Below are 27,515 nucleotides of genomic sequence, written 5' to 3'. Positions count from 1 at the left end.
CTCTCTCACACACACACACACACACACACACACACACACACACACCATGCCAACACCATTTGGTTACAAATCCCTTCAGGAATAAAGACTCTCTAAGGTTGGCCATGAATGTAAACTTCGTCCTTTGGATTCTGGGTGGGAAACATAGTTAAATTTACGGCAGCACTTCCAATCCCATTTTCTCTCAACTTGCAGAGTAAATGTGACCATTTTTTTGCATGGAAATTGGACATTATCATCCTACTCAAAGCCGAGTTTGTAAAAGACTAGCGGTCTTTTACAGAGCAGTAATCAACAAGGCACTGACTGTCACTGGTCAAGTGCATACATCACATGATCCCCAGTGTGTATTCAAGAAAGAAGGTAAAAAATGGGGTGGAGACTTTGGAGGTCGGGCAGCTGAGTGCCATCATACCCCACTGGCTTTGTGACATCGCTGTTTTGAGCGGAAACCAAAACAGGGAACAGGCTTCAGTGGATGAACTCACATAGGACATCTGGGTACACAAACTTGACTCAACAGACCTTAACACTGTGGATGAGCTGTGGGGGTGCAGATAGGGAAGGGGAGCCTAAATATGATTAAGATGTATTGTATGAAATCCACAATTAAAAAATAAAAATAAATAAATACAAGAAAAAAACCCCACCAAAGACGTGATATGTTGAAAGGGTTCAACGTCTGATTTGAAGGGTCTGCACTGGTCAAACCTGGGTTCTCATAATGAATACGAGAATGGATAATGACCTGGACAGACTGAAACACAGTGAAAACAAAGGGCAACTATTTGCATAAATATATACATTTACGTATTTAGATTTATGTATGTGTTAGGTGAGTATATATTTGAATAAAATATAATCCATGAGTTTATATCGATGCTAAATTATACTGAAGAGAAAATTGAAAATATTTCATTATTGCTTTTGTTTATTCTGTGTGTTTATTTATGTGTGTGTGTGCATGCATGTGTGTACACGTCTATTCTGTGGCATGCATGTGGAAATCAGAGGACAACTTGTGTAAGTCAGTTCTCTCCTTCCACCATGTGGGTCTTGGGGATTGAACTCAGATAGTCAGCCTTGGCAGCAAGTACCTTTACCTAGCCATCTAGCTGGCTCTGAATTAAAAAAAAAGCCCTTATTTATTATTTTTATTTTATAAAATGTATGAGTGTATTGCCTGCATGTATGTTAGTGCACCTATGTTGTGCAATGCCCTCGAAGTCAGAAGAGAGCATCAGGTCCCCTGGAACAGTAGTTACAGATGGTTGTTGGCCACCATGTGGGTGTTGGGATCCGAATCCAGGTCCTCCACAAGAGCAGTGATGCTCTTGGGCCATCTCTTCAGCCATGAATTTTTTAAGGAAAAAGTGACAATTGAGATGAGCAACAGGGTAGAAGGTCTGACCACAGCATGGGAGAAGTGATTCAGGTGAGACTCACTGGCAGGTTCTCCACTCCTGGGGGTGGGGTGGGGTTGCTGTAGAGGTGACTGCTCCCTCCATACTCCCTGACGACAAAGGGCGGAGGATCCTGAACACCCTGATAATGAGAGACCCAGGGGACACCACCTTGATCACGAGGGGATTCATGAGACCCTGAGTTCAATCTCCAGAACCCACCAAGAGCCAGGCATGGTGGCGCACTCTTGTAGTCTGAGAACTAGGGAGGCAGACAGGAGGACCCCAGGGGCTCACTGGCCAGCCTAATTAGGTGAGCTCCATGCCAGAGAGGGTCCCTGTCTCAAAACACAAGGTGGATGGCATCTGAGGAATGATATCTGAGGTTCTCCAGCCTCCACACGCACACGCGCACACACACACGTATGTATATACAGACATGCATGTGTACTTACACACATGAACATGTCCATACATGCACACACACTGTAGGTAGGAACATCACCTGTGAGGGGCCAACACAATGGCAGGTGTCTTTAGTATGAAGCCTCAGGGCACATCTATGTCACATAGCACAAAGGTTTACTTAGACTCTGCACCAGACAATCAAACTGGACAAATCGGCACCGAGGGAAATTTGCCAGGAAAGTTGGGAAAAATCAGAGGGGAATAGTTCTTGATTGAAGAAGTACAGAGAGTCAGGACAGTGAGATGCAATGTGTGGTCCTTGACTAGATCCTGCATCAAACATCAGTCGAATGGCCACAAAGGACTCTTGACTTGGGAAAAGGCTATTGGAACAAATGGGGAAATCTAAATCTAAACCATGCATCAGGCATGTTCTGTCTCTGCTGTGCTGTGGTTCTCTGGGAGAAGGCCTTTTCCTGAGGAAATATCACCTAAAAGTGAAGTAATCTGAGGTCTACCACCAACTCTTAAATAGTTCAGCAAAACAGTGCACAGAGGTAGGGTAACGGTGGTGCACGCCTTTAATCCCAGCACTTGGGAAGCAGAGGCAGGTGAATCTTAGTGAGTTTGAGGCCAGCCTGGCCTACATAACAAGTCCCAGGCTAGTCAGAGTTACATGGTGAGACCCTGCCTCAAAAAACAAAACAAAAACAGGGGCTGGAGAGATGGCTCAGCGGTTAAGAGCACTGACTGCTCTTGCAGAGGACCCAGGTTTGAATCACAGCACCCACATGGTGGCTAACAATTGTCTGTAACTTCAGTTCCAAGGGATCTGATTGCCTCTTCTGACCTCCATGGGCATTGCATGACACAGGTGCACTTACATACATGCAGGCAATACACTCAGACACATAAAATAAAAATAATAAACTTGTAAAAAAACAAAACAAAAAAATCTGTGCATGCATACATGTGTGTGCACGTGTGTGTGTGTGTGTCTGTCTGTCTGTAGAAAGAGAGGGGGACAAATAAGAGCCATGAACGAATGGTAAGGTGTGTAGGTTTGCATAGCACGACACATAGCATTTTCCTAAGACCTGACAATTTTCAAAATTAAAAAAAATAAAAGGAAAGAAAAATACCTGCTGTGGACCAGGTCTCCACTGCGGATGGGCTGTAGTAGAAACAGGTGGCATCTAAGTGCCCAGCATCCCTTTCCCTTTCCACTAACAGCCTCTACTCTCCTTTCCTACCACATGGCTAGAGTGTGGGGTGTGTCTGAACTATAGGACACATGGCACAGTTCTGGCCAATTGTGGGGCAGCATACTACTGCCCACTGTGATTGGGTGGGGATGATATGAGTTTGGTTGATCGCATCCTTCTCTGGGGCTTTTAAGCAAAGTTTCCAGGGAAGTTCCTTCTCAGAGTCAGGCAGCTGTGACCTACAACCCCTGGACTTTTCATAGCTGCTCAGCATGTGGGGATGAAGTCCGAACCTAGAGGTGGGGAGAGTGCAACAGCCAAGGGGAAGAAGTCATGTCAGGTTCCGGGTTCTAAGACGCGTCCCTAAAACTACCAAGGTTCTGGGGGCTCTGACCTCAGGCCTGTGGTCTGTTCATAGGGTTTGTATAGATGATTAAAAGACAAGGTATAATGGGGTACATTATGGACAGTCACAGAGGACAGAGGAGAGGGGCATGTATGTACACTTATGTATCAGAGAGAGAGAGACACAGAGAGAGACAGAGACAGAGACAGAGAACACGTGTGTACAATCAAGCACACTGAAAGTAGACTTACTTTGAAGGGGCCCGCAGGAGACCAAAGGCTCTAAAAGAGGTGATATTCCAAGCCGTGGGGCTGGGGTAGTTTGGACAAAGCCAGAGAAGAGGGCATGTGCAGGAAAATGTCTTGAGACCCACAACTGTCTGGCTCACTGGCAGTACCTACCCAAGGTAGACCAGCAACAGACCTGGACCTATGAAGAGTTCAGAGGCCATGTGGAGGAGCTCAGCCCTCACCTGTGGGCACAGCGAGGCTTTGATGAACCAACCATCCGACCAGCCCCAGATCCAGACATCTCGTTGCCACTAGGCCACGAGAGCTGACACTCCAGCAGTGACGGGGCGAAGGAATATGCTTTCCAAGTGGAAATTCATTTATTTCCCCTGGATGACTTCCACCCAACACAGCTATAAACTGGGATATTTGCATTCTCCCCACTGCTTTGTTTTCTAGAATTTGTAGAGCACAGTTAGCAGAAAGATTGCTAAGGGTACATATTAAGGAAACAATTGCAGCAATCCTTTCTCTACGAGAGGCAGGGCGGTAGATGGAAAAGAGTTAGAGCTCTGGCGTCACACAGCTTATCTTTTAAAAAGAGTGTGTGTGAGTGTGTGTGTGAGAGTGTGTGTGTATGTGTGTGTGTGTGAGTGTGTATGTGTTTGTGTGTGTTTGAGTGTGTGTTTGTGTGTGAGTGTATGTGTGTGTGAGTTTGTGTGTGAGTGTATGTGTGTATGTGTGTGTGTGTGAGAGTGTGTGTATGTGTGTGTGTGTGAGTGTGTGTGAGTTTGTGTGTGAGAGTGTATGTGTGTGTGTGTATGTGTGTGTGTGCTTGCATACATGTGCGTGTACCGTGGTATGTGTGTGGAGGTCAGAGGACAACTTTTGGGAGTTGATTCATGTCTCCCTCCTTTTTGATTGATTGATTGATTATTTTTAAAAAATATTTTTATTATCTGGGACTGGAGAGATGACTCAGCATTTAAGAGCACTGACTGCTCTTGCAGAGGACCCGCTGCACATGGTGGCTAACAACCATCTGTAACTCCAGTTCCCGGGGATCTGACAGTCTCTTCTGTCCTCCACGGGCATTGCATGACACAGGTGCACTTACACACATGCAGAAAATACACTCAAGAGGGCACAGGATCTCCTGGAACTAGAGTTATGGATGGTTATCAACTGCCATGTGGTGCTGGGAATCGAACCCAAGATCCTCTGCAAAAGCAGTAGTAGTAGTGGCATTAACTGCTGAACCATCTCTCCACTCCCTATTTATATATTATTTTCGTGTATGAGTGTATTGCCTGCATGTATGCAAGTGCACCCCTGATGTGCAATGGCCTTGGAGGTCAGAAGAGGGCATTGGATCTCTTGGAACTTAAGTTATGGATGGTTGTTAGCCACCATGTGAGTGCTGGGATTTGAACCTGGGTCCTCTGCAAAAGCAGCCAGTGCTCTTAACCACTGAGCCATCTCCCCACCCCTGCGGCTGATCTCTGAAGCCAGGCTCACCCAGATGACCTTGATGAGTCCTTGAACTTCTCCAAGCTCCAGTTTGTTCATCTGTGAAATCCATGGGCTTGTTGGCAGGATCCAGTGACATCATTCCAGAGCACAGATCACAATGTTGACCCTATAATGAATCCTTGTGTTTCCATTGATCACGATTACCTACTTCATAATCATTTCCAACAGTTGGGTTTGGGGTTTTGTTTTGTTTTTGAGACACTCTCTCATTTCACCCTTTAGCCCAGGCTGACCTGGAACTTGCTTAGCAGCTCAGGTACGCCTTGGGCTTGATATGCAGATTTGTGCCACCATGCCTGCCTATCACCTGCTGCAGTTGGATCCTGGGTGCTGCCAGGGACAAGAGCTGACTGTTTCCAAAGGTAGTCCAATTCCATCGTGAGAAAGGCTGATCTTTGATGGTGCTGAGGGGGATAGCTCAAAGTGCTTACTGTGCAAACATGAGGACTTGATTTTGATATCCAGAACTGACATAAAAAAAAAAGAAGCGTGGCTTGGCGGCATGCACTTGTAATCCCAGTACTGTGGAGGTAGAGACGGGCAGATCCCTGGGACTCACTGGCCACCCAGCCTAGCTGAACTGGGGAGCTGTAGATCAGCGAGAGACTTGGTCTCAAAATGGAAGGTGGATGGCAACGGAGGAGGTATTAAAGCCAAGGTCACAAGGTCATCTTCTGGCCTACACACACACACACACACACACACACACACACACACACACCCGTGATCTGAGCTGGCCTCTGCTTCTGTGTGGTGTCCACCTGTGTCCTGGCAGTGCAGCACAAGTGCGGCTCTGAACCAGATAGGGAACAGATTTTCTTCCTTCAGGATCCTGCTCCAGCTCCCTGACACTGTCAAGGACGATCAGGGAGGCTCCTATCAAACCTGAACTCAGGATATGTCACAGGAAAGCTCCTGAAAACCCATTCATCATGTCCTCACCCAAGAGGATGAATGGGCTCTTCACATACCACCAACTGTCCTCAAGGGTGCCAGGTGGTGATCAGGAGTGGCTCCCCAAATAAAAACCATCACAGAGGGGGTTCACAAAAGTCTGGTCTCCCTGTGGAGGATTGAGGTCTAGAATAGCTGGTACCAGAAAAGGGTCTCTTGCTTCCTGGTCCAGTGCCCCCTGCAACCCCCACAGAGGACCCTTCTGGCCCTCCTGCCCTGATCTTGTCTTCTCCCTTGTTAACCAATGTGGCCCCTCTGCACCAGCTGAGCCAGCCTAGGGTCAGGACTCAGGGGACCTGAGGATGGAGGTCACCCCATGCTCTAGCCTTCGTAATGGAAAGGCCAGCTGTCCAGAGAGGACGGATAAATGCTTCAGTGGTATATGCCCCCACACCCCATTTTCATTTCAATCCCTGTCCCTGGTGACAGATTTGTATCAGCATCCCCAGGGCAGGACAATCTTGTTTCCCCAACAAAACCGATTATGTAATCAGGCCTGGGGAATAATCACTGGGGCTGGGAGCCAATAAGAAAGGCAGAAATGGGAGGAGGGAGCATGGTGTTCCAAGCACTGTAGGGCTAGGAAGTGGGTGGAGGCCAGGGGAGGGGCTGCTTTGCCATGCTACTGGTGGCAAACCAACCCATGCCCAGCCTCTGTCCTCATCCAGCCTTGTATTGGGGAGGGAAGAGCCAGTTAAGCCCAGCACTCAGGAATCTCGGTATACTCTGTGTAGAACCTCGGGTAGGCTTCCTCCATGTTCCACCAGAGTTGTCCCCAAAGGGATGTCTCCTGCCCTACTGCCCCAGTTGTTACATGGCCCACTCCATTGACCCCAGGATCCTTGAGCAGATCTTCCTAGAGATGGGGGTTTTTCTCTCAAGGAGTAGGTAAGGAAGAGACTCTGGCCACATCCTTTGAAACTGTGTCTGCCCCAGTATGTGCTCAGGCCTACCTCCCAGCTATCCCGTGGCTGGGATCATCAGAGAGAGTGCTGCCTCTGAACAGGGCAGCCTCAGCCTCCCAGGAGCATTGCAGAGCATTGCACAGCAGCCTGTGATGGAGCCTCTACCCAACACCTGCATATAAGCCACCCCCCATCCTTTCCCTAGGCAGGGCAGTAGCTGACTGCCAGGTAGACAGGAGGGGACAACTTGCCTGTACTCCAGCGAGAATCTGGTCAGCTCCCTATTGTTATGTAACCACTTGAACTCCAACGGCCAGCTGCCCTCAGCCATGCATGTGAGCACCAGGCGGTTCCCCTCCAGGTGCACTTGTGTGCGCACTGGCTCCGTCTTGAAGTATGGAGGCACATCGTCTGTGGGAAACAGGGGTACAAAGCCACGAGTTAGCACATCGTCTGTGGGAAACAGGGGTACAAAGCCACGAGTTAGCACTTGCTCAGTTCCACACATTGGCTTACTGAGTGCCCAAGGCAGACTGAGCAGGGATGGCCAGGTAACTTGCCCAAGGCCTTATGTCAAGAAAGACTTGAACTTGGGTCAGTCTGGCTTCAAGTCCCGGTGTTCAGCATGAGCCCTCCTTGCCTACCAAGCAGAGCCTTTTCTCTTCTGTCCCCACCAGCCTCAGCTGCCACCCCCACTCTGCCACCTCGTATCACCTCCCCCTCAGAGTCTTGTCCCCTCTACACCCTTTGCTTCTGGGTTGCAAACCTCCAGGGAAGAAGGAAGAGGGTTGCTTACTAAAGCCTCAGCCAAACAGAATGCAAATTTTACCAGGAAGATAGAGTGGTGTGGCAATGGGGTGGTGGCTCGGTGGGTTAAGAGCACTTGCTGTGCAAGAATGAGGGCCCGAGTTTGAATTTCCAGCACCCACATAAAAAGCCAGGCACTGCTTCATGCACCTGTAGCCCCAGCACAGTGGGAGGCATAGACAGGAGGATCTCTGGGGTTTGCTAGCTGCCAGCTTAGTCTGGTTCACTGAGAGACCCTACTTCAGGGGGGATAAGTCAGAGAGTGATAGAGCAGGACGCTTGATATCCTCCTCTGGCCTCTGTGTGCACGTATGGTGATATACACCTACACATGCGTGTGCATTCACCACACATACACAAAAAGAAAAGAAGAAAAAAGTGCTGTAAATGATAGAGGGTCCCTCCCCAAACTGGAAAACCCTTCAAAGCCAGCGTCTGCTTAGTGAGCCTCCTCCACCCGGCCAGCTGGTCTCAACTTCTCCATTCCGTCTACTCAGACTGTGGATGTGGGGCAGAGTGGTGAATGTCCAGAGTTCCCTCAATTAACAAGCCTCAAGGATTGCTCAGGTAAACAGGGATGGAGTGGAGTCTTTTGTCCTCTGACCAGTGGGAAAGAGGGCAGAAGTGGGATTGCATAAGGGTGTTTGTGATGAAAGTGTGGGAGGTGGAGGAAGGGGAGAACTCTCCTCTGCCTTTTGGGTTGGGGCGAGGCTGTGGGTAGAAGCCAGCAACTGGTAAGAATATCAATACAGGCTACAGGGCTCATGGGTTCTGCTATTCTAGAAGCTTCCACATAGGTCCATTTGGTCCTCATGGTGACCTCATGACTCTAAGGAATATAATGCACGTTTTAGCGAGGGCACAGTGAGGCCTTCGGAACCTGTCCAAGGTCACATAATGGAGAGGGAGAGACCAAGTCACAAAACCAGCTTCAAGGGTGAGTCCTTGTGTGTACCTCCTTCAGGGAAACTGGGCCAAGGCTGAGAGGAGCGGATGACTACATGGCAAGAATCCAGACTGAGTGTGTGCTCTGGGCCTTGCACTGACAGCCTGAGGAAGCACACTCCAGAGAGCCTCCCTCAAGAGAGCTCATCTAGCAAGTCCCCACAGGTCTACCAAGGACCTGCCACAAGAGGCTCATTGGCAGATTCAGGGTCAGGTCCCACTTTCCGAGGCTATATCCACAAGCTGTCCGTGGGTCCCAGGGGCTGAGTCACACGGGAAGCTGTCAACAGGGCAGGTCTGGGCGTCCTAACCTCTAGGCCAGCAGTGGGGGCGCTAGCAGCATCCACAGCTCTGCCTGTGTTCACCCCTGGCCAGCTGGTGGCATGGACAAGAGTTAAGTGTTTAGAGTCTCAGTTTCTCTATCCATGGATATGGGAGAGAAGCAGCTGCCATGGACCAAATGAGACAGATTGTCATGGTGCTGGTCCTGGCCTGCCTCTGGGGACAGATGCTCTGCCTGGTGTCATGTCTTTCCATGTGGGTGTCCCTGAAAGGGAGGGATGGGCACCTTTATCTGGTTTTGGTGTTGGTCAGAGTTCACATTCCCCTGAAAACCCAGAGGGGGAAGGAACCTGACCATCTGCTTTGGGCCTAAGAAAGGAAACAAAGGAAAGAAAGGGGAGGACAGGACACATTGTGTCAGAGGCTGGGGAGGGGAAACACAGTACTGGGCCCCTCTGTATTGCGTACTGGGCCCCAGGATCCCTGGCCCTGGTCCTCCTCCTGCCTTCAGGTCTAACCAACATGGAAGTCCTCAGTCAGGTTCATCTTTTGTTTCCACATCTCACTTGGGCTCAAGTGTTGACTTACGACTCAACAGGAGTTGCAATGTGTCCTTGGGGCCCTACTCTATAGGACAAGTGGCCCCACTCTGTATATAGTGACCCAAACCTTACATCCTTGCACAATACTTGGATACCCAGTTTTATGAAAGCATAACTTCTGATGCTTTTGCAGGGGGTCTTCCTTGAACCCCCTATCTCAGAGGACAAGCCTGAGGGTGGTTTAGAGAGAAAGCACCTGCCAAGGGCCTTTTGCTAGCTTCTAGCTGCTACTGGCACCCATCTCTCTGTTGTTCTTCACAGCTGTCCTGTGAACGCCCTGACTTAAGAGCAACCAAGGGGGTTAAACGTGTAGCTCAATAGGTACAGTGCTTGCCTAGCATGCACGAAGTCCTGGATTCATTCCCTAGTACCTCACAAACTAGGCATGGTGGCACACACCTGTAATCCTAGCACTCAAGAGGTAGAGGCAGGAGGATCAGAAATTCAAGGGCACCCTGGACTACATAATTGCTAGTGAGTTTGAGGCCAGCCTGGGCTACATGAAATCTTATCTCAAAATTAAAAGGAGTAGTTGAAAGGACTCCTCTTTCAGACCACCAAAACCTGGTCTGTCCTGGGGTGCGTGTGTTCCTGGGGTCCTGGGCCACAGCTTACTGGGTAGAGAGAGGTCAATGGGTCTCTGTTTGCCAAGAAAAGTGACTGACTAGCCGCCCCTGGAGGCAGACATGCTGTTCTGAGCTTAACAAATGGGCACATTCTCACTTCAAAGGCACATTCACATTCTCCAGCAGCTTTCAAGATCCCTTTGAATCCCGTTTTTAAAAACCCTCTGTTCATGGCTGTCATCACTCGTTTGTTTTAAAACAATAACGTTCCCAGCCCTGTGTGATTAAATGCCTTCCTCAGATGTGGGGCTGACTCAGAGCTAGAACTGTGAGAGGGAGAGGCAGTAGGTGTGTTTGCACACACACACACACACAGACACACACACACATGAGCACACACATGCTCTGTACCCAGACACCTCGCAGCTGAGTCTGCTCGTGGGCTGCTTGCTCCAGGTCTGCATTTACCGGCTCACTGCCCAGGCCCTGGGAATAGACAAACTGGGCAAATGCCTTGTGCTTGGATGGGTTGATTCCAGTGGATGATGGAGATAATGACTGTGGGGGAAGAAAGGGGAGGGAGACTTTGCCTGAGCACCTGCTGGGCACCAGGCCCTGCCTCCGTGCTCTCATCTCTCCTCTGATGTTACGTTATCCTCCTGAGGTGGCATGGAGGGACTAAGGCTCCTTCCTCCAGGCCAGAGGTCATCCCTGTTCCAGTGCTGCCTTCTGAGTACAGCGATCCTGAGAGGGAGGCCCACTACAGAGAGGTGGTGGGAAGTCCAATCAGTGGGATGTTTCCCCTGGCCTGCAGGCATCTAAAAGCAGGAGCTGGCTGGGGGCTAGGGTGTGGGCTTCAGGAGGAAGGACAGCTGTCAGGGAGTGAAGCATGTGTGTGCACATGTACCAGTGTATATATGTTTAAATGTGTATCTGTCATGTGAGTGTATGTCTGGACACATTTGCATGCCTGTGTGTCTGGATCTCTCTCTCTCTCTCTCTCTCTCTCTCTCTCTCTCTCTCTCTCTCCCCATAGCTGTACATGAACATTTGTATCCTGTCTGTTGTTAATTCACAGGAGCCTATAGATCATAGACCTCGGGACATCATTGCACCTCAATGATTAAATAACTTCATATACAGTCCTTAGACCAGAACCCGACACATGCTTAAAAATGGGAAGCTAGCCAGGCAAGCGGATCTTTGTGAGATTGAGGCCAGTCTGGTCTACATAGTGAGTTCCAGACCAGCTGGGGCTACAGGGAGACTGTGTCTCAAATAAAAAAGCCATTGTTCTGACTGATCATATATACAGACAGGCAAGATATCTCTGGAGGGAAAAGCTCATGCTCTGTTGGCAGGGGCTGGCAGATCTCCTTAGCGTTTGTTCTCAGATGAGGCTGTGCTCAACTTGAGCAACTGTATATCCACAAGCCCTATTAGCCACCCTCAGTGAGAAGGACGTAACTGCACAGAGAATTCCAGATTGACTCAACATTATAGGCAGTCATTCTCTTAACTATCTCCTCATTTTGAAACATCTCCCAATTTTTATACAGGCTTGCCTGTACCACAGCACTTGTATGGAAGTCAAAGGACAACTTGTGGGGGTCAGTTCTCTCCTTCCACCCTAGGTTTTGGAGATTGAACTCAGGCTTGTATACAAGGTGATTTTATCCACTGAGCCATTTTGCCAGTCCCACCAGCCTTTTAATAAACTAGACAAAGTGGTTCACATAAGAACAAATGGGGGGCTGGAGAGATGGCTCAGCAGTTAAGAGCACTGACTGCTCTTGCAGAGGACCCTGGTTCGATTCCCAGCACCCACATGGCGGCTAACAACCATCCATAATTCCAGTTCCATGGGATCCAACACCCTCCGTGGGCACTGCACAACATGGGTACACCTACCTACATGCAAGCAATGCACTCATATACATAAAAAATTAAAAATGAACAAATGGGGACCCTATATCACATCTTCTCCTCCTAAGGCTCAGAAGCCATTTCAGAAGAGAGGGTGGGAAGATTGTAAGTCAGAGGCAGGGAGGACTATACTGAAACTCTTCTCCAGACACAACAGGGCAGTTGCACATGTGAACTCACAGTGGTTGTGACAGCATGCACAAGACCTGTGCAAAATCAAGTCAGACAATATCCCAGCATGCAAAGGGGAGGTAGTCAAGAAGTCCTACCCCTTAGCTGAGGAGCTATTAGAAATTGAGAGCTGCCGAGAAAGAGTCAGTTTCCTTGAAGGGTGTGACTTCCTGATAGGGCAACCACCATGCTCCAGTGGATGGCCACTCACCCAAGAGCTCAGAGGCAGCACAACTTGGATTCCATGGGTTAAAAAATGAGGACAAAAATTGGGTGGTCAGGGGAGGCAGGTGGATCCACAGGAGCTAGGAATTCCAGGGGGTGAATATGATCAAAATACATTGTATGAAATTCTCAAGGAATTAATAAAAAAAAGAATAGATTTTAAAATCCTGGAAAAGACTGTATTGTGGGAGAAGAGTAGCTTACTTACTGAACCACATGATAAAGCTGCCATAATTTAAACAATGTGGCCTACAGGAGAATGACAATGATGGAACAGTCTTGGATTCTAGAAAGAGACCCAATACATACAGGGATTTTTTTTTTTTTTTTTTGCTCTTTTTGAGACAGGGTCTCCCTGTAGCCCCAGCTGGCCTGGAACTCACTTTTTAGACCAGGCTGGCCTTAAACTCACCCTCTGCCTCCTGAGTGCTGGAACTAAAGGCATGTGCCACCATACCCAGCCATATAGCGATTTTTAATGTACAATGAAAGTAGACGTTCAAATCAAGAGGGAAAGGATCAATTATTCAACACATAGCTTGGAACAGCCAGGGGGCCATGTGGGAATAAAAAATAAAGTCGAATCTCTTCCTCACACTTTACCTCAAAATAAATGCTAGAAGGATTGATGTTTTAAACATGAAAACGAAATCTAAGAGAACCGGGGCGGGGGGGATCACAGAAGTTTAAAAATACACAATGCTGGTGGAGCGAAGCTCCTGCCAAGTGCTTTCGAAGTACCACACGAGCTACAGACGGTCAGGAGACAGACGGATGCCTTCAACTCTGAAAATTCAGCACGGGAAGAAGAAAACTTGTGTGTAAAAAGAAGTGACACATGACAGACTTGGGGAAGATATCTGCGATGCTTATATGGGCAAAGACCTAACTTTCCTAGTATAAAAGATGTTCTCACAAATCAATAAGGAAGATCAACCAACCAGCAGAAGCGGGCAAAGGATGTGAATGGTTCAGAGGAAAGAATGACAGAGCAAGGATGCCCTGCTTTCCCGATCAGTCAAGGTGTGAGAGCATGAGACCCGCTGGGCATGTGTGCAAGAAAACAGGTACCCAGACACACACCCTCATGGGACTGGGACTTGCTATGCCATCTGAGGAGTGCGACTTGATGATTCTGTCACAGCCAACGATGCTCAGATCTCCCACTGCCCCAGATCTCCAGGGCATTTCCCCCTATTGATGGTCATGCATGTGTGACACGGTATCTCTGAGCTGTGACACTGACAGTTGGGAAAAGACCTGTATGCTGAACCAGAGGGCACCTGGCAAGGGAATGGTTATATCTGTAGCAGGTGACCCCCAGAACAACCTTTGAGAGCCACCTTTAAGCGACAAATGTCAGTTATAGAATCTGTCATTGAGTATGTAGGAGTTGTTCTTCAGGTGTTAAAACAGTAAGAGAGGGGCTTATGTAGCCCAGGCTGGCCTTACACTTGCTATGTAGTTAAGGATGACTTTGAACTTCTGATTCTGCTGTCTCTATATCCTGAGTGCTGGAATTAAGGGCACACACCAACATGCCTGGTTGATGTGGTACCGGGGATGGAACCCACAGCTTTGCACATGCTAGATACCACTCTACCAACTGAGCCGCATCCCCAGCTGTTCAGGGGTAAAAATCTATTTGCTGTGTAAATAAGGACTTTTTCTAGGATCCATGCCTTTGGGACAACTCAGTAGTTGGTAACTTGATGTGTGTGTGTGTGTGTGTGTGTGTGTGTGTATGTGTGTTTGTGTGTGTGTTTACTGTGTGTGGTATATGTCTGTGTTTGTCTTGTGTCTATGTAAGTGTCTCTATGTGTGGTAAATCTGTGTGTGTGTGTGTGTGTGTTATGTCTGTATCTGTTTGTCTGAGTTGTGATGTTTCTGTGTGTGTCTGTGTACGTGTCTGTGTGATGCATGTGTGAGTGTTGTGTGCATATATCTATGTCTGTGTGTCATGTCTGTCATGTGCCTATATGTCTGGGTGTATACATGGCTCAGTATGTGTGTGCGTGCGTGTGTGTGTCTGTGCATCTGTGTACATACACGTCTGTGTGCACACACACTCTTTTCTCATTCTGCCCCTTTGTCATTTCTGTGCTGTGGATCCCAGGCATGAATTGCTAGTTCACAACCAGTTATGTGCATCCATGAGCACCCATGGATGTACGTGTGCAGGAAGGACAGTCACGGGGCAGTCCCACTGGGGACAGGGCAAGGACAGGCCTCTCTGTGTGTGATTCAGGGGTGTTAAGTGGCTGAGGGCATCCTGTTTATCAAAGACTGGGCGCCATGAACCCAGCGCTGCCTTCAGAGGCCCACAAGAGGTCTCAGTGCTGGCTTCCTTCTAATTTCCCGTAACAGGTCAGGAGGCCCCAAGAGCCATTTCCCCTAGACATAGCCACTAAATACCCTCATTGTGGCCCTTAGACTCTAGGCTCCAGGCTAAAGAGTCCCACACAGAAGCTAACTTCTTCAACTCCCCCTTCCTCTGCCACCCCCTCCCCTGTAGAATAATATCATCTTTCTCCTGAGCAGCCTCCCCCTGCCTCACCCTCTTGGGGGGGGTGTCTCAGCCAGGCCTGAGAACTGCACCTCCCATGGAGCCACTCCTGCTGGGAATGCAGGCCAGAGGGTGAGGGGAAGCTGGGGTGAAGGTCTCTGCCAGGCTCACCATCAGTCAAAGGACACCCCTCTGCCCTCCAGAGCAAGCTTAAAAACCACCAAGCAGGGACATTTCCCTTCCATCTCTGACCTTTCCCCTTCTCCAAGGCTCCTTGTAAGAGCTCAGGGGGCCCAGATAGCAACGCCAGCAAGACTGGGAAGCCATAGGAAGCTGTGGTTCTCAGACTCCTGGTCAGGCACCTCTGTCCTGGACCGTCCTCCCAGCCTTGCAAGGGCTGCCTGACCTGGAACCTGCATGCTTGAAATCTGGCTGGTCAGGGTCTGAGTGGGGTTTCAGATCAGAGGAGCAAAGGCTCAGGGCGGCCGCTCCACAGCCTCATCCCCTCACAATGTCAATTCTTGCTGTTGCCTTTACTTTATTCTTTATCATTTAACTTCCCTTCTTCCCTCCCCTCCCCTCCCCTCTCCTTCCCTTTCTTTTCCTGAGATAGGTCTCAAGTAGCCTAGGCTAGCCTTGAAGTGGCTATATAGCCAAAGATAACCTTGGATTCCTGATCCTCCTGCCTCCACCTTCTGGGTGCTGGGATTACAGGTGTGCAGCACCATGCCTGGGTTATGCAGTGCTGGGGATTGAACCCATTGCCTTGTGTAGTCTGCCAACTGAGCTGCATCTCCAGCCCCCTGTTGATGGGATTTTATATTTACACAGCACTTTGTCCTTCATCTCCATGGGATTCTTGAGACCATCTCAAGGAAAGGACAGTCACTGCCCCCATTTTATAAGCCACAACACCAAGTCTCTGAGCGGCACTGTGATTGACCTCTGCTACAGACAGAAACCAGGTCTGGTGGGTCTCAGAGGTAAAGATCTTTCTGAAGTTGACACAGGACTTCCAAAAGCTGTCTTACCCTTTGTATCCTACCTGTAGAATCCCAAGTGGAGTGAAGGGCTGAAGCTATAGCAAAGGTCATGTGACTGACTGTCGCTTACTACGGCACAGCCTCAGAGCCAGACTTGGGAGTGATGGGAACTGGCACTCTGGCTGGGAATCAGTGATTGGAAGGATGGAGGTGGGGCACAGAGGGATGAGCTGAACTGTAGGCAGAGGGGCTGGGGGTGAAAGAGGTCAAGTAACATAGATGTAGGCATGGGGCAAGGGACAGTGTCTTCCTGGAAGAGGCTGAACTGAACACCCCACCTTATAGATCTGCTCTCCACCAACACTCTTGGGAGACCTCTTCCTGTGGTCTGGCTTGAAGGTCTCAGTGGGAGAAGAGGAACTGGGTTTTAAGTCCCAGTTTCTATACAAACTAAAGCTGGATAGGGCATGCATTCACCTGTTAAGTCTTGTGAAAAGAATCCAAACTCTGTCCCAGAGGCTGCTGGGAGGATCAAACACACAAGTATGGAACTAGGAATGCAGTGTTTGGTACCTAGAGGATGCCAAGTGCTGTCATACAAACGTCTGGACAATCCCATGGGAAGGACGTGAGGGCTGAGGCTGTTACAATACTCTTTGTGTGTGTGTGTGTGTGTGTGTTGTCCTGCCCAGAATCACCTCCTTCAGGAGATGAGCTTCCTGATATTCTTTTATAAGATTTATTTATTTTGATGGAGAGTTTATGGCTTCTGGGGAGAGGGGGAATCAGTTTTCTTTAAGGATATGGCTTCTGGTAGGTCAACCACATTGCAATGGATGGTCCCACACCCAGGAGTCTATGGGGAACATAATTTAGAACCAATGGGTCATTCAAGAAAAGAGGATTCAAAACTGGGGGGCAGGGAGGTGGGGACAGATCTGGGAGGAGTTGGGGGTAAATATGTTCAAAATAGAATGTATAAAATTCTCAAAGAATTAATACACTTAAAAAAGATTTATTATCTTTTATTTATGTGTATGTATGTGTACATCCATATCTCATGCATGTGGGCCATGTAGGGGCCAGAAGAGGGAGTTGGATTTCCTTGAGCTAGAGTTATTGGCAGTCGTGAGTACTCACTGAGGGTGCTAGGAACTGATTTTCAGTCCTCGGCAAGAGCAGCAAGTGCTCTTAATTGCTGAGCCAGCTCTCCAGCCCCTGAGTCTCCTAACTGTTCCACTCAATAGACTCCCAAATTCAGTTTCTTCTAGGCCATTCCAAACTAGCTTAAGAACTGAATCTTGAGTAGCAATGGCTCCTTGGGCCTTGAGCCAAGTTCAGGTCTGGGATAGAGGCAGACCGGGCCTCAGGCAGGTTTGCACACATCTTCACGGACTTTTCCCAGTGTCTATGACTCCTACAGGTGCCTTGGGCATCTATGTGTCTATGTGTAGGGTGGTTAGTGCCAAGCCTGGGTGCTGCTCGGACAGGGGGTTTAGGAACAGAGTGGCACAGCCCTATAGGGGGTTGTCAGGGCCCTGCTGGTCCTTGCTCAGGATGTTTGGAGGTGTACAGAACATGGGGCACAGTAGGTGTTCTCTATATGGGGACCAGACTCCCAGCTGTTTCTCTCTCTCCCACGCCCATGTCTGGTACACCTGCTGCCTCTCCTGCCTTATCTTAGCCTGGGCCTTGAACATCCGAGACACCCGGCTCCCCCCAACTTCCCCACTGTATGCCCACAAAAGAGATGCTAATCAACGCCCCTCCCCTGCCTCCTGGCAGATGCCTGGCCCCACTTGGCCCCATGCTGCCTGCATGCCAAGTGCTTCATTAGCCAGGAAAAAGGCTCTTGCCCTCCTTAATCTAATCCTCACCAGTGACCTTCAGGAGCCAGTACCTTCTGACGCTGGGAGCCTGGGAGGGTGCAACAATCAATTACGCCATGGCCTTGGCAGCTGCAGCCGGATGAATTTCTTGCTCAGAAAAGCGTGTTCAAAAGCATCTAATGGAACGGATCATCAATTTGTTTGAATACACATCTAATCTGATTAGGGGGGCTTGGCCACTGGGGCAGCCAGTGCTACTGAGCCTTGACACAGCCCTGGGGAATGATAAGTAGGGTGGTGGGGCTCCAGCTGATGAATGAGGGGTATGTGCCCAACCCCCACTGCCCAGCAGCCTCCCCCCCTCCACCCCATTGGGCCCATTGTACAGCCAGCCAAAAGATGACATAGAGAAGAGTGAATGGCATGGATGCCAGAGTGCTAGGCTGATGGCTCCCAATTGTCTGCAGCTCCAGCACTGGGCCCAGAGCCCAGGGCCTACAAGATGCTCTAGAAACACCTGATGAATGAGTGAACTGGCCTGGCAGCTGTGTGGTGTTCACAGAATCTCTAAAGCTGGGGGTGTTGGTAAAGCTGTCTCCAGGATAAGACTGGTTGATGTCTGTTCTAGTTGAAGAGTGCCCCCCACCCCAAACTCTTCCCAGAGCTTCAGAAGGTGACTTTATCTGGAAAGAGAATCATTGCTGATGGAATCAGTGTAGGTGAGGTCACACTGGAGCAAAGTGGGTCCTATATGATGGGTGTGTTTAAAAGAGGTAGTGGTGCAGGCCTGATGCTATAGGCCTACACATTAGTTACTTTTCTGTTTCTGTGATAAAATACCATGACCAAAAGCAACTTAAGATAAAAAGGGCTTATTTTAGCATATAGGTCCAGAGGGATAGAGTGTATCATGGTGGGGGAAGACGTGGCACTAGGGACAGGAAGCAGAGAGATCATATTTCATCTATCTACCAGAAGTAGACAGAGAACAGGAAGTGGGGCGAGGCTATAAACCCTCAAAGCCTGCTCAGGGTGACTACTTCCTCCAGCAAGGTTCCACCTCCTAAGGGTTCCATGACCTCCCCAAACAGTGCCACCATCTGAGTACCAGGTGTTCAAATACATGAGCCCATGGGGGACATTTCTATTCAAATCATAACAGCCTGTAACGTCAGCTTCTCGGGAGGCTGAGGCAGGAGAACTGCAGGTTCAAAGCCTGCCTGAGAAACATAGTGGGACCCTGTCTCAGTGGATGAAGGGACTCCATTCAGTGGTGAGGCACTTGCCTAAGATGTTGGTAAGGCCTTAGATTCAATCCCTACTATATAATTTTAAAAGGTGTTATGGTATTATGGTTTCGACAGGAAATGTCCCTTCAAAAGCTTCATGTTTAAAGGCCTGGTCCCCATTGCAGGATGTGTTCAGAGTTGGAGTTTGGGGAAGTGATTGGATCACGAAGGCTCTGCCTTCATTAATGGGTTAATTCATTAATAGATTCAGAAGCTTAACAGACTACTGGGAGGTGGTGGAACCATGGAAGTTGGGGCCTGGTTGGAGGAACTGGCTTACTTGGGGCGTGGTTTTGAAAGCTATACCTTGTCTCTGGCCCCTTTTTCCCATCTCTGCTTTGCTTCCTGTCTGCCACGAGGTGAGCAGCTCTGCTCCATCACACGCTGTCAGCCATAATGTTCAGCCTCAGGTCCATAGCAGCAGAGTCAGAGGATGTGATGAATGAAGTTGAATCTTTGAAGTCCACATGGAGACAGAGGCAGAGACCAAAGCAGCGAGTCTATAAACCATGGAGCCCCAGGCATTGCAGGAGAAATCCTCCCTTGAGCCTTCAGAGGGGCCAACACCTTGACCTCAGACTTGGACTTCCAGAACTGTGGTAGAGTAAGTTTCAAGTCACCCAATTTACGAGACTTTGTCACGGCCAACCTGGGACACTCACACAATACGTCATGGCAATTTGTGCTCATCATCCCACAGACATTACTCTAGCAGAGGCTGAAAGTTCTGGGGAAGCCCAAGTCCTGTTCTAGACATACTGTGCTGCCCTGCCCCAGGGCCTTTGCTAGTGCCATTCTCTTCCCCCAAGGAGCCTTTCTTTCCCTCTTTGCTGGAAAAACATGGGTCTCAGATACATGTTAATTTCTGCCTGGCATCCCTTAAAAATCAATGTAGTGTTCTCTCTAACACTTCTTCTGAGCTCTCCCTTTTATCCCTGAAGCTTTGCATGGTACCTCCTTTACGGCATGCAATACAAGCATCAGAACTGTGTGTGTGTGTGTGTGTGTGTGTGTGTGTGTGTGTGAATTCTTCTGTGAGTATGCCACCCATTGGAAGGCAGGCTGGGAATCCCTGACCTCTTCCAGGTACTGGGCTGCATGTAGGAGGGCCCAGGTGACTACTGTGGGCCTGGACATGGTAGTTTCCCTCTTGGGGATCAGTTATCCCAGGGGATCCCCGGTTCTGCCATGGTGAGGCCTAAGTAGCCAAATGCATACTGACCTTATTGGGACCTCCTGGGCTCAGTTCCAGTTGGCTCTGCCCCTGTCGAGCCATGCAGCCCTGAGCATGTCTCTCACTAGCTCTCCTGGTAACCGGGCTGGTGCTTTGACCAGAGCTGGGCTCAGACAAGGCACCCATAAAAAGGAGGCTATTGTTATTTTTCGTGTTTGCTCAGTCCTGCAGCCAGAGCCTTCCGCCTCCACCTCATAGGTGAATCATGTCAGGGTAGCCCCAGTCTTGCATGGAAAAAAGATAGCTCTCATTCCCAATGGGTTTATTTTGCAATTAACAGGAGGAGGCGGCCCTTTCTCCTGCTTTAGCCGGGGGGTTCAGAGATTAAACTTATCCCATTGATTAGAATGGTTTTGCCTAACAGTGCTATTATCATGCCAGTGTATTCAGATTCATCTGAGCTATAAAAAAGTGATAATAAAATTTTTACTAACTCCAGGAATTCCTTCCAAGAAGCTTGATTGTGTTGCATAGACCACACTCCTGTGTCCCTTGGTGACATCAGGCAGGGTGGTACCCTTGGGGTAATTCCCCGGGTTATAGCAGAGGATTCACAAATTAGTGAATGTTAGCATTAGGGGGAGTGTCAGCTGTTCTACCAGATATAGGGTCTCTGTGGAGACCTGTCCCCATCCCTCCCTGAAGGTTGTTCACAGGTAAGCTTTGTCACACACGTGTGTCAGTCCTTTGCTCACTGACTGAGTTAGGAGACTCTGGTGCTGAAGGGATTACTGGCCTATCACAGGTTTGTGGGATGTTTCAGAGAGCCCACAGCCAAGGGGTCTCAGGAGTTCACCCAGTTGATGATGGTGGTGTCTCCAGACACAGGACACGGGAGGCTGTAATGATGAGAAATGGGTTTTCTGTTCCAGAGTCTGACATACTTCCCAGGAATGACTTTATTTTATGTGTATGAGTGTCATGCCCGCATGTATGTAAGTGCAACTGAGTCACGCTGTGCCCACGGACGCCAGAACAGGGTGCCGGGAGCAGTCAGTGCTCTTAACTGCTGAGCCATCTCTTCAGCCCCAGGCATGACTTTTCTTTCATTTTGCTCACCAAAGAGTAGAAATCTAGTTCACCAGGACACAGAGGACAGGAAGTACAGGGAGGACAGGTGGATAGGTGCTGGGAGAGATCGACATTCTCTGGCATGAAATGATACCCATTCTCCATCATTTCTTCAGCATGAAACATATCTAAGTGCTGGTAGAAGACAGCTGAACATCAGGTGTCTTAGGGACTTGGTCCCCCAACTCCAGCAGGGGCTATTCACCCAACTTCCAAGGTTTCCCTAGGGTCAGTGCGGGGCAGCTAAGCCTGCAAAGGAAAATGGGAGTCTGCTGAAGGCCTAATCGACAGGAGTGAGCTCCTCTGGTTTAATCCTTCCAGCCAGTATGGCCGGGCCCTGTGATCACCACCCCCTTATTTCTCTCATCTCGAAGCTCAGAGCAGAGAGGGACAGGTCACGTGTGCATCAGTGACAGAGCTGGGTTTGAACCTGCGGAGGCCTCTGATCTCCCCTTGGGTCAGGGCTGGGTTTGATCCCAGGAAAGGAGTCTGCTGAGGCCTGGGAGGAGGAAAGGCAACTTGGGAGCCGAGCCGCCCCTCTCCACATAGGCTGAGGGAAGGAACCTGCCGCGGAAGAAGAAGAGCACACATTCATCAGGCTGGTGACCCCGCTGTACCGGCGCTTTGTGGCGTGTAACAAAGACTGCGGAGCAGAAAATTGGAGTTCAATTTGCCGTCCATCCCGCGCACAGCGCTCAGCCCATTCCAGTCCCTGGCAGGCACCTCTGCGCTTTATCATAAATAATAACATGCGGCTCTATAGCCCTTCCACAGTTAGAGTCCCTGAACAATTTACAAGCTGGATTATCCACAGAGGCCTGCACATGCCCGGCACAGTCGGGTAAAGCCCCTCCCTGCCAAGGTGGAGAGCCTGCCTCACTGCCTGCCTGATCACTTCTTCACCCCTTTTCCTGGCATTTGTGTGGAAAACCCTTCACCCACAGCCTGGCCGCCCCAGGCTCTGGCTGGAACAAGTCTAGGGGCCACAGCCTTTCTTCTGTCTCCACCAGAAGCCCCATTTTCTTCTTATCCTCATGGAAATCTGAGGCCCCATCAGCAGAGACCCTGGGCCCAGGGAGATGCCACAGTTTGCCAGGGATCATCACAACAGTGCTGTGCAGAGGCCAGAGCCAGGGGACAGTGTGTGGCACACAGCCTCACAGAGGTAAGTCTTTGAGGGGAGACTTAGCCACTCCCTCTGGCAGGCCTAGAGACTGTGGGCGCCCGCGCGTGCGCGGGGCGGGGGGGGGGGAGCAGAAGCTCAGAGAGGGTCTGCAGGGGCTCGGGTTCCAGCCTCTCCTCTTCCTGCCACCAGAGTAGATCTGAGCCCATGCTACACAATGCTGTTTGTAAGGGACACCCGTGGTCCGCAGACGCACAGTGGTTGGAAAAGAATGGGAAATGGGTGTAACTGCTTGATGGGAACAAGTTTGCTTTTGGGGGTGATGAAAATGCTTGGGGGTGAAGTAGAGCACGTGGCTGCACCCTGGGGTGATGTGCTAAGTGTCAGGATTGCCCATTCTGATGCTGTGTGGTACATGAATCTTGCCTCAATCAAAAGCAAAGTAAAAGTCACCCAGCCCTTCCACTGCCCTTTGACCCCTATAGCCCTTATGAGGAGACAACCTGGAAGGGTCCTTCCAGTCCTAGGGAGCCGGCTTGCTCAGCCTGCACCACCCTGGGAGCCTCAGAAGAGCCTTCATACCAGATGCTGGTCTGCTTTCTGGGTTCTGGAGGGGGTGGGTTCCCACCAGGTTCCCACCAGGCTCATGTCTAAGGGCATTGGGGATAAGGACAGGAAGCCTGGGCTTGGAAGGAGCCAGATGGGATGTGAATCACAGCTGCATTGACAAACATCCTGACACTGATTCCATACCCAAGCTCTCTGAGACTCAGATTCCAGGCTCGTTCCTGGGGGTTGTGCCACCTCCCTTGCTGGGTTTTGTTAGGATTCAGCACCATGAAGCCGAAGCTCACCAGGCCTGGCTGAGGGCTTGGCATACTTGGCGTATGGAGGTAGCTCTATTCCTCAGGTGGAGTCTCCATAGCAGCAGTATAGGGTGGGGCCTATCAATGGTCCTAATTTCTAGAAAGGGACACTGAGGATTGCAAGTTGAGTCTTCCCAATGCAGTGACAAGTGGCTTGGATGAAGCTGGAGTGCACACTAAGAGTTATCTTAGTCTCTCCGCAAACCCAAGGTTTGAATTGGAGTCCCTAGAGGGGGAAGGCTAGGCTCTGTTCTGAAGGAGCTCAGAAGGCGTAAGGATGGTTTGTCTCAAGGACTCCTGTGTCCTGGGGGCAGATGGCTTTTCTGGGTCAGCAGCCTGACCTTCCTGTGTCCCCAAGACACAGAGGAATCTGAAGGGGAAGTTGGTATTGGGAGAGAGGACAGGTTGTTCTAAGAGATTACGGTTATCCTGTCTTGGGAACCACTGGGAGTCCTGGCCTTGCCTCTTGTCTCTGTCACTTTGAAAATGCACAGTCTACCCTCCAAATTAAAGGTGACAGTAGCAAAGACTGCAGAGGGGAAGATGGCATCTGTGTCTTGTTATAAAGCCCTGATGGTTATTTCTGAGGGGGGTCAGGACTGCCTCTCCATTTAGTAGCACCCCCTGTCTCTCTTACTCAATTTCAGGTTCCCCAGGTTTAGCTGGGGGCCCCAGACCTCCCCACAGAAGCCTGGGTCCCCAAATTGACACTGACGAAGATGAGAAGCAGAGACATGAAGAAAGTCACCCATGACACAGAAGACAACTTCACCATGAGCAGCTCCAGGGGACAGTGCTTCCCACAGAAAGGGGCATGGGGTTCAATCTCTGGGTCCCTGGCCCTTCCCGCAGGTAGAGAGGGTCTGGAGGCTGAGCTGGAAGGCAGGGGAACTTGGACTGGAGCCCAGGCCCTGTCCCAGCTGGATTCTTAACAGGCAGATGAAGTTTGGCTGCCTGAAGCCTCATAGCTTCTTTGTGGTGCTCATCTAGTGCACAGTTGCTGGTTGGAAGATGGAGAAACTGAGGCACAGGAATTCAAAGGAGGATTTGAATCCCGGTTTCCCAGTACTGAATCAACTTGCCTCATTTGACAGCAATCAGCTTCATTTCCCTTTTATAAAATCTTCATGAGGCCTTTGTAGACATAACACTTTCCTTTCCGAAGTCTGGCTTGTGTTCCAGGGCCTTCCTGACTGTGTCTGGTTAGGCTCTGAGAGCCTTCAGCTCCCCCAGAGAACCACAGCTACTCTCCCTGATGTGAGGGGCCTCAGCATGTAAATCATGGATCCCTATGGGCTATGGGTTGAATCATGCCCATCACAAAGATACACTGATCCCCTCACCAGGTACCCGTGACTATAACTTGTTTGTTATTGCTGTTTTTGAGACAGAGTCTCATGTATCCCAGGCTAGCCTCAAATTTTCTATGTAGCCAAGGACAACCTTGTCTCCAACTCTGGGGTCCCTGGTTTATGCAGCACTGGGGATGGAACCCAGGGTTTTGTGCATGCTAGGCAAGTACTATACAAACTGGCCCTACAACACAGGGAGAAGACGGCCCATAGGGCAGAGGCAGAGCCATAGGCAAAGGACACTGAGGATGGCCTTGGTGCCAGGGATCAAGAATGCTGAAGAGGGGGTCTCCCCAGTAGGTTTCAGTGAGCATGCACGTGGCTCTGCCGACACCCTATTTCTGCCTCCTGATCTCTGGGACTAGGAGACAATAAACGCTTGTTGTTTAAAAGGCACCCGGCTTGGTGGACTGTATCAGGGAAGCTCCAGAAAGCTAATCTACCTCACCACCATACCCAAATACCAGTCAGCTTTATATAGTACCCTTTTCTCTGAGATTTCCCAGATACGCCCTCTCCTGGCAGAGGTGGTCACCCTTATACATTTATCACAGTGAAACCTAAACCGACGCCCCTAAATGTCTCAGTGCCCCCTACTCTAGGCTGTTAGTGGACATGTCTCAGTCTTTTTTGTACCTTTAGTCTCTTCACACGGAACAAGGAGTTAAAAAAAAAAAACACAGCGTGAAGGAATGAATGAAAAGAATCCTCCTGTTTCCAGAGGGTTCCTTGATGACTCCTAAACCTGCCATTCTCTACCCATCACTTCCTATTCTGGCTGGTCACTTCACTTGCAGGCTTTGACTTGCCCTCACTGGCCCCCAGCCATAGCGCACCAGGTGCTCTACAGTGGGGCTGGTGCTCAGCTAATGGTAACTGACTTCATCCTGAGCAGTGGGGAGCCAGCGGTGACAGGATTGGCAGGTTGGCAGGAGGCAGGAGGGTGATGGATAGCCCTGAACCATGGGCCATTTCCAATTCATTCCCTGGAAACCAGGCTCTTCTGGGAAGGAGAGAAGAGAATGCCCCCAAGACCCCACTCCCTTTCTCTCTGCCCTCTCCTCCTTCCTGAGAGACTGTGGATGGGCTATTTGCTGTTCTATGCCTAGGAAATGAATGAAGCCTTCCGTATACTCTCCCTTTTTTCCTGGTAGGACATCTCCATTCAGAGATCCACCTCCTCCTTGTCCTCTCTCCCCACTGGCTGCACAGTGGTTCTGTGCTGTGTAATTCCCATCTCCAGGCAGTATGATGATGGCCCCACTCTACAGATGAGAAAACAGATGCCAGGCTGTTCAGAGGCCCGTGCAGGCTCTACTACTTACATGCATGAGTGTCAGTCTCCTGATCCCATGTTCTTCCCCTACAAGGCACGAAGTGGGTTAGAACGGCAATGGAGTCACCTCCAAGTGATCCATCTATCACACAGGGTTCTGAGAGAGGCAGAAACAAGGGCTCTACCTCATCCTCTGAGCTCACAGTTCCCACAGGCCAATGTTGACTTGGGATTGCTTAGGAAAGGCCAGCAGAGCTTAAACCATCATCTGGCTCAAGTAGTTGAGGCTATGGATGGCTTTAAAGATACTGATGTCCCTTAGGTCCTGTGTGACCCACCAGCCAGACTACTTTTCTGGGCCCCATTTCCTCTTAGGTCATGAGCGTCTCAATTCTGCCCAGTCTTCCCTGGGTACTGAATGGTAAGTGAGTGACATTGGAAGTGAGAAGCCAGGGGGAGTTAGAGGGCTCATTGCTTGCTCTGTGGGCCCCAAGAAGTACTCCATGGGGAGTTGACACAGGGGGACAGAGACCTCAGGAGCAGCCCTCAGGAGGACAAGTCAGGAGGGTCCCCAGAGACAGACCACTGCTCCCCATCCAGCCTGGCCCAGCCCAGGCCAGGAGGGCAATGTTGAGCTGTGATTTGGCAATGGCCGACCCCAGCATGGGAAAGGGAGAATTTACAGGAAGGCTACAAGTTACCGGAAAGGACAATAAATTAATATAATAGGGCTGTTTGCTTGGTGACAAGGGCTAAAACATGTGGTCCAAAAAAGCCCCATGTGAGATTGTCAACAGGATGAATGGGAGGCAGGAAGAATGGGAAAGAGGTCTCACAGAGGCGGAGGGAGGCGGTGTGGCAAAGGCCTCCTCAGCTCCACCTTCCCTCAATCAACCTTGGGAAGAGGCCTCTACAGAATCCCTTTCCCCATCCTGGAATGGTCCCCTGTCTTCCTTCTCTGCTTCCTCCATCCCCACCTCCCTTCAAAGCCTCACTTTGGCCCCAGGTTTTTGGTGCCTTTGACACCCACTCCATACAATGCTCTCTTGGCCCTGAGCCATTACAGACAGCATGCACTTTGTTCAGTCATTTACCCAGCTCACACCACTCGCTCAGCGGGTGCTTTCTGAACATTTACCATGTGACAGGAGCCATCACAGCAAGAAAGGAGGAAACCTCAGCTCTCCAGAGCCCATAGGCAGAGGAGGAGATGGAGGAGTCGTTTGGCAGAGAGGAAACACAGTGGAAAGTGAAGCCCTTGACACACCACAAGGCACAGCTTGCTGGAGACTGAAAAGGCCATCGGGAAGACAGTTCCTCAACAGCGTCTGTCCTAAAGGGAGGGCAAGATGTGAGCCAAACCAGGGGACCTGGAAGACTCGAAGGCAGGCGTTCCTGTTTGCACCAAAGTCAAGCTGTATAAGAAACACATGGTTTCTCAGACCTTCAGCTACTTCAGCGTGATGGGGTGTGAGGGT

At 49.9% G+C, this 27,515-nt stretch overlaps 1 protein-coding gene across 1 annotated transcript in view; it reads right to left on the bottom strand.

Moving 5' to 3' along the window:
• The window catches only part of Sdk2 (sidekick cell adhesion molecule 2), a 299,575-nt gene that overhangs the window by 157,496 nt on the left and 114,564 nt on the right, over nucleotides 1-27,515 (bottom strand). The window contains exon 2 of the mRNA XM_029562667.1: nucleotides 7,236-7,395. Coding sequence (XP_029418527.1) covers nucleotides 7,236-7,395 — 160 coding nt within the window. The remainder of the gene's footprint in view (nucleotides 1-7,235; nucleotides 7,396-27,515) is intronic.

The sequence above is a fragment of the Nannospalax galili genome, unplaced genomic scaffold (assembly GCF_000622305.1).
Source record: "Nannospalax galili isolate Female #2095 unplaced genomic scaffold, S.galili_v1.0 scaffold634, whole genome shotgun sequence".
Lineage (NCBI taxonomy): Eukaryota > Metazoa > Chordata > Mammalia > Rodentia > Spalacidae > Nannospalax > Nannospalax galili.
The sequence above is the reverse complement of the archived record's forward strand: the minus strand, read 5'-3'. Positions and strand labels throughout refer to the sequence as shown.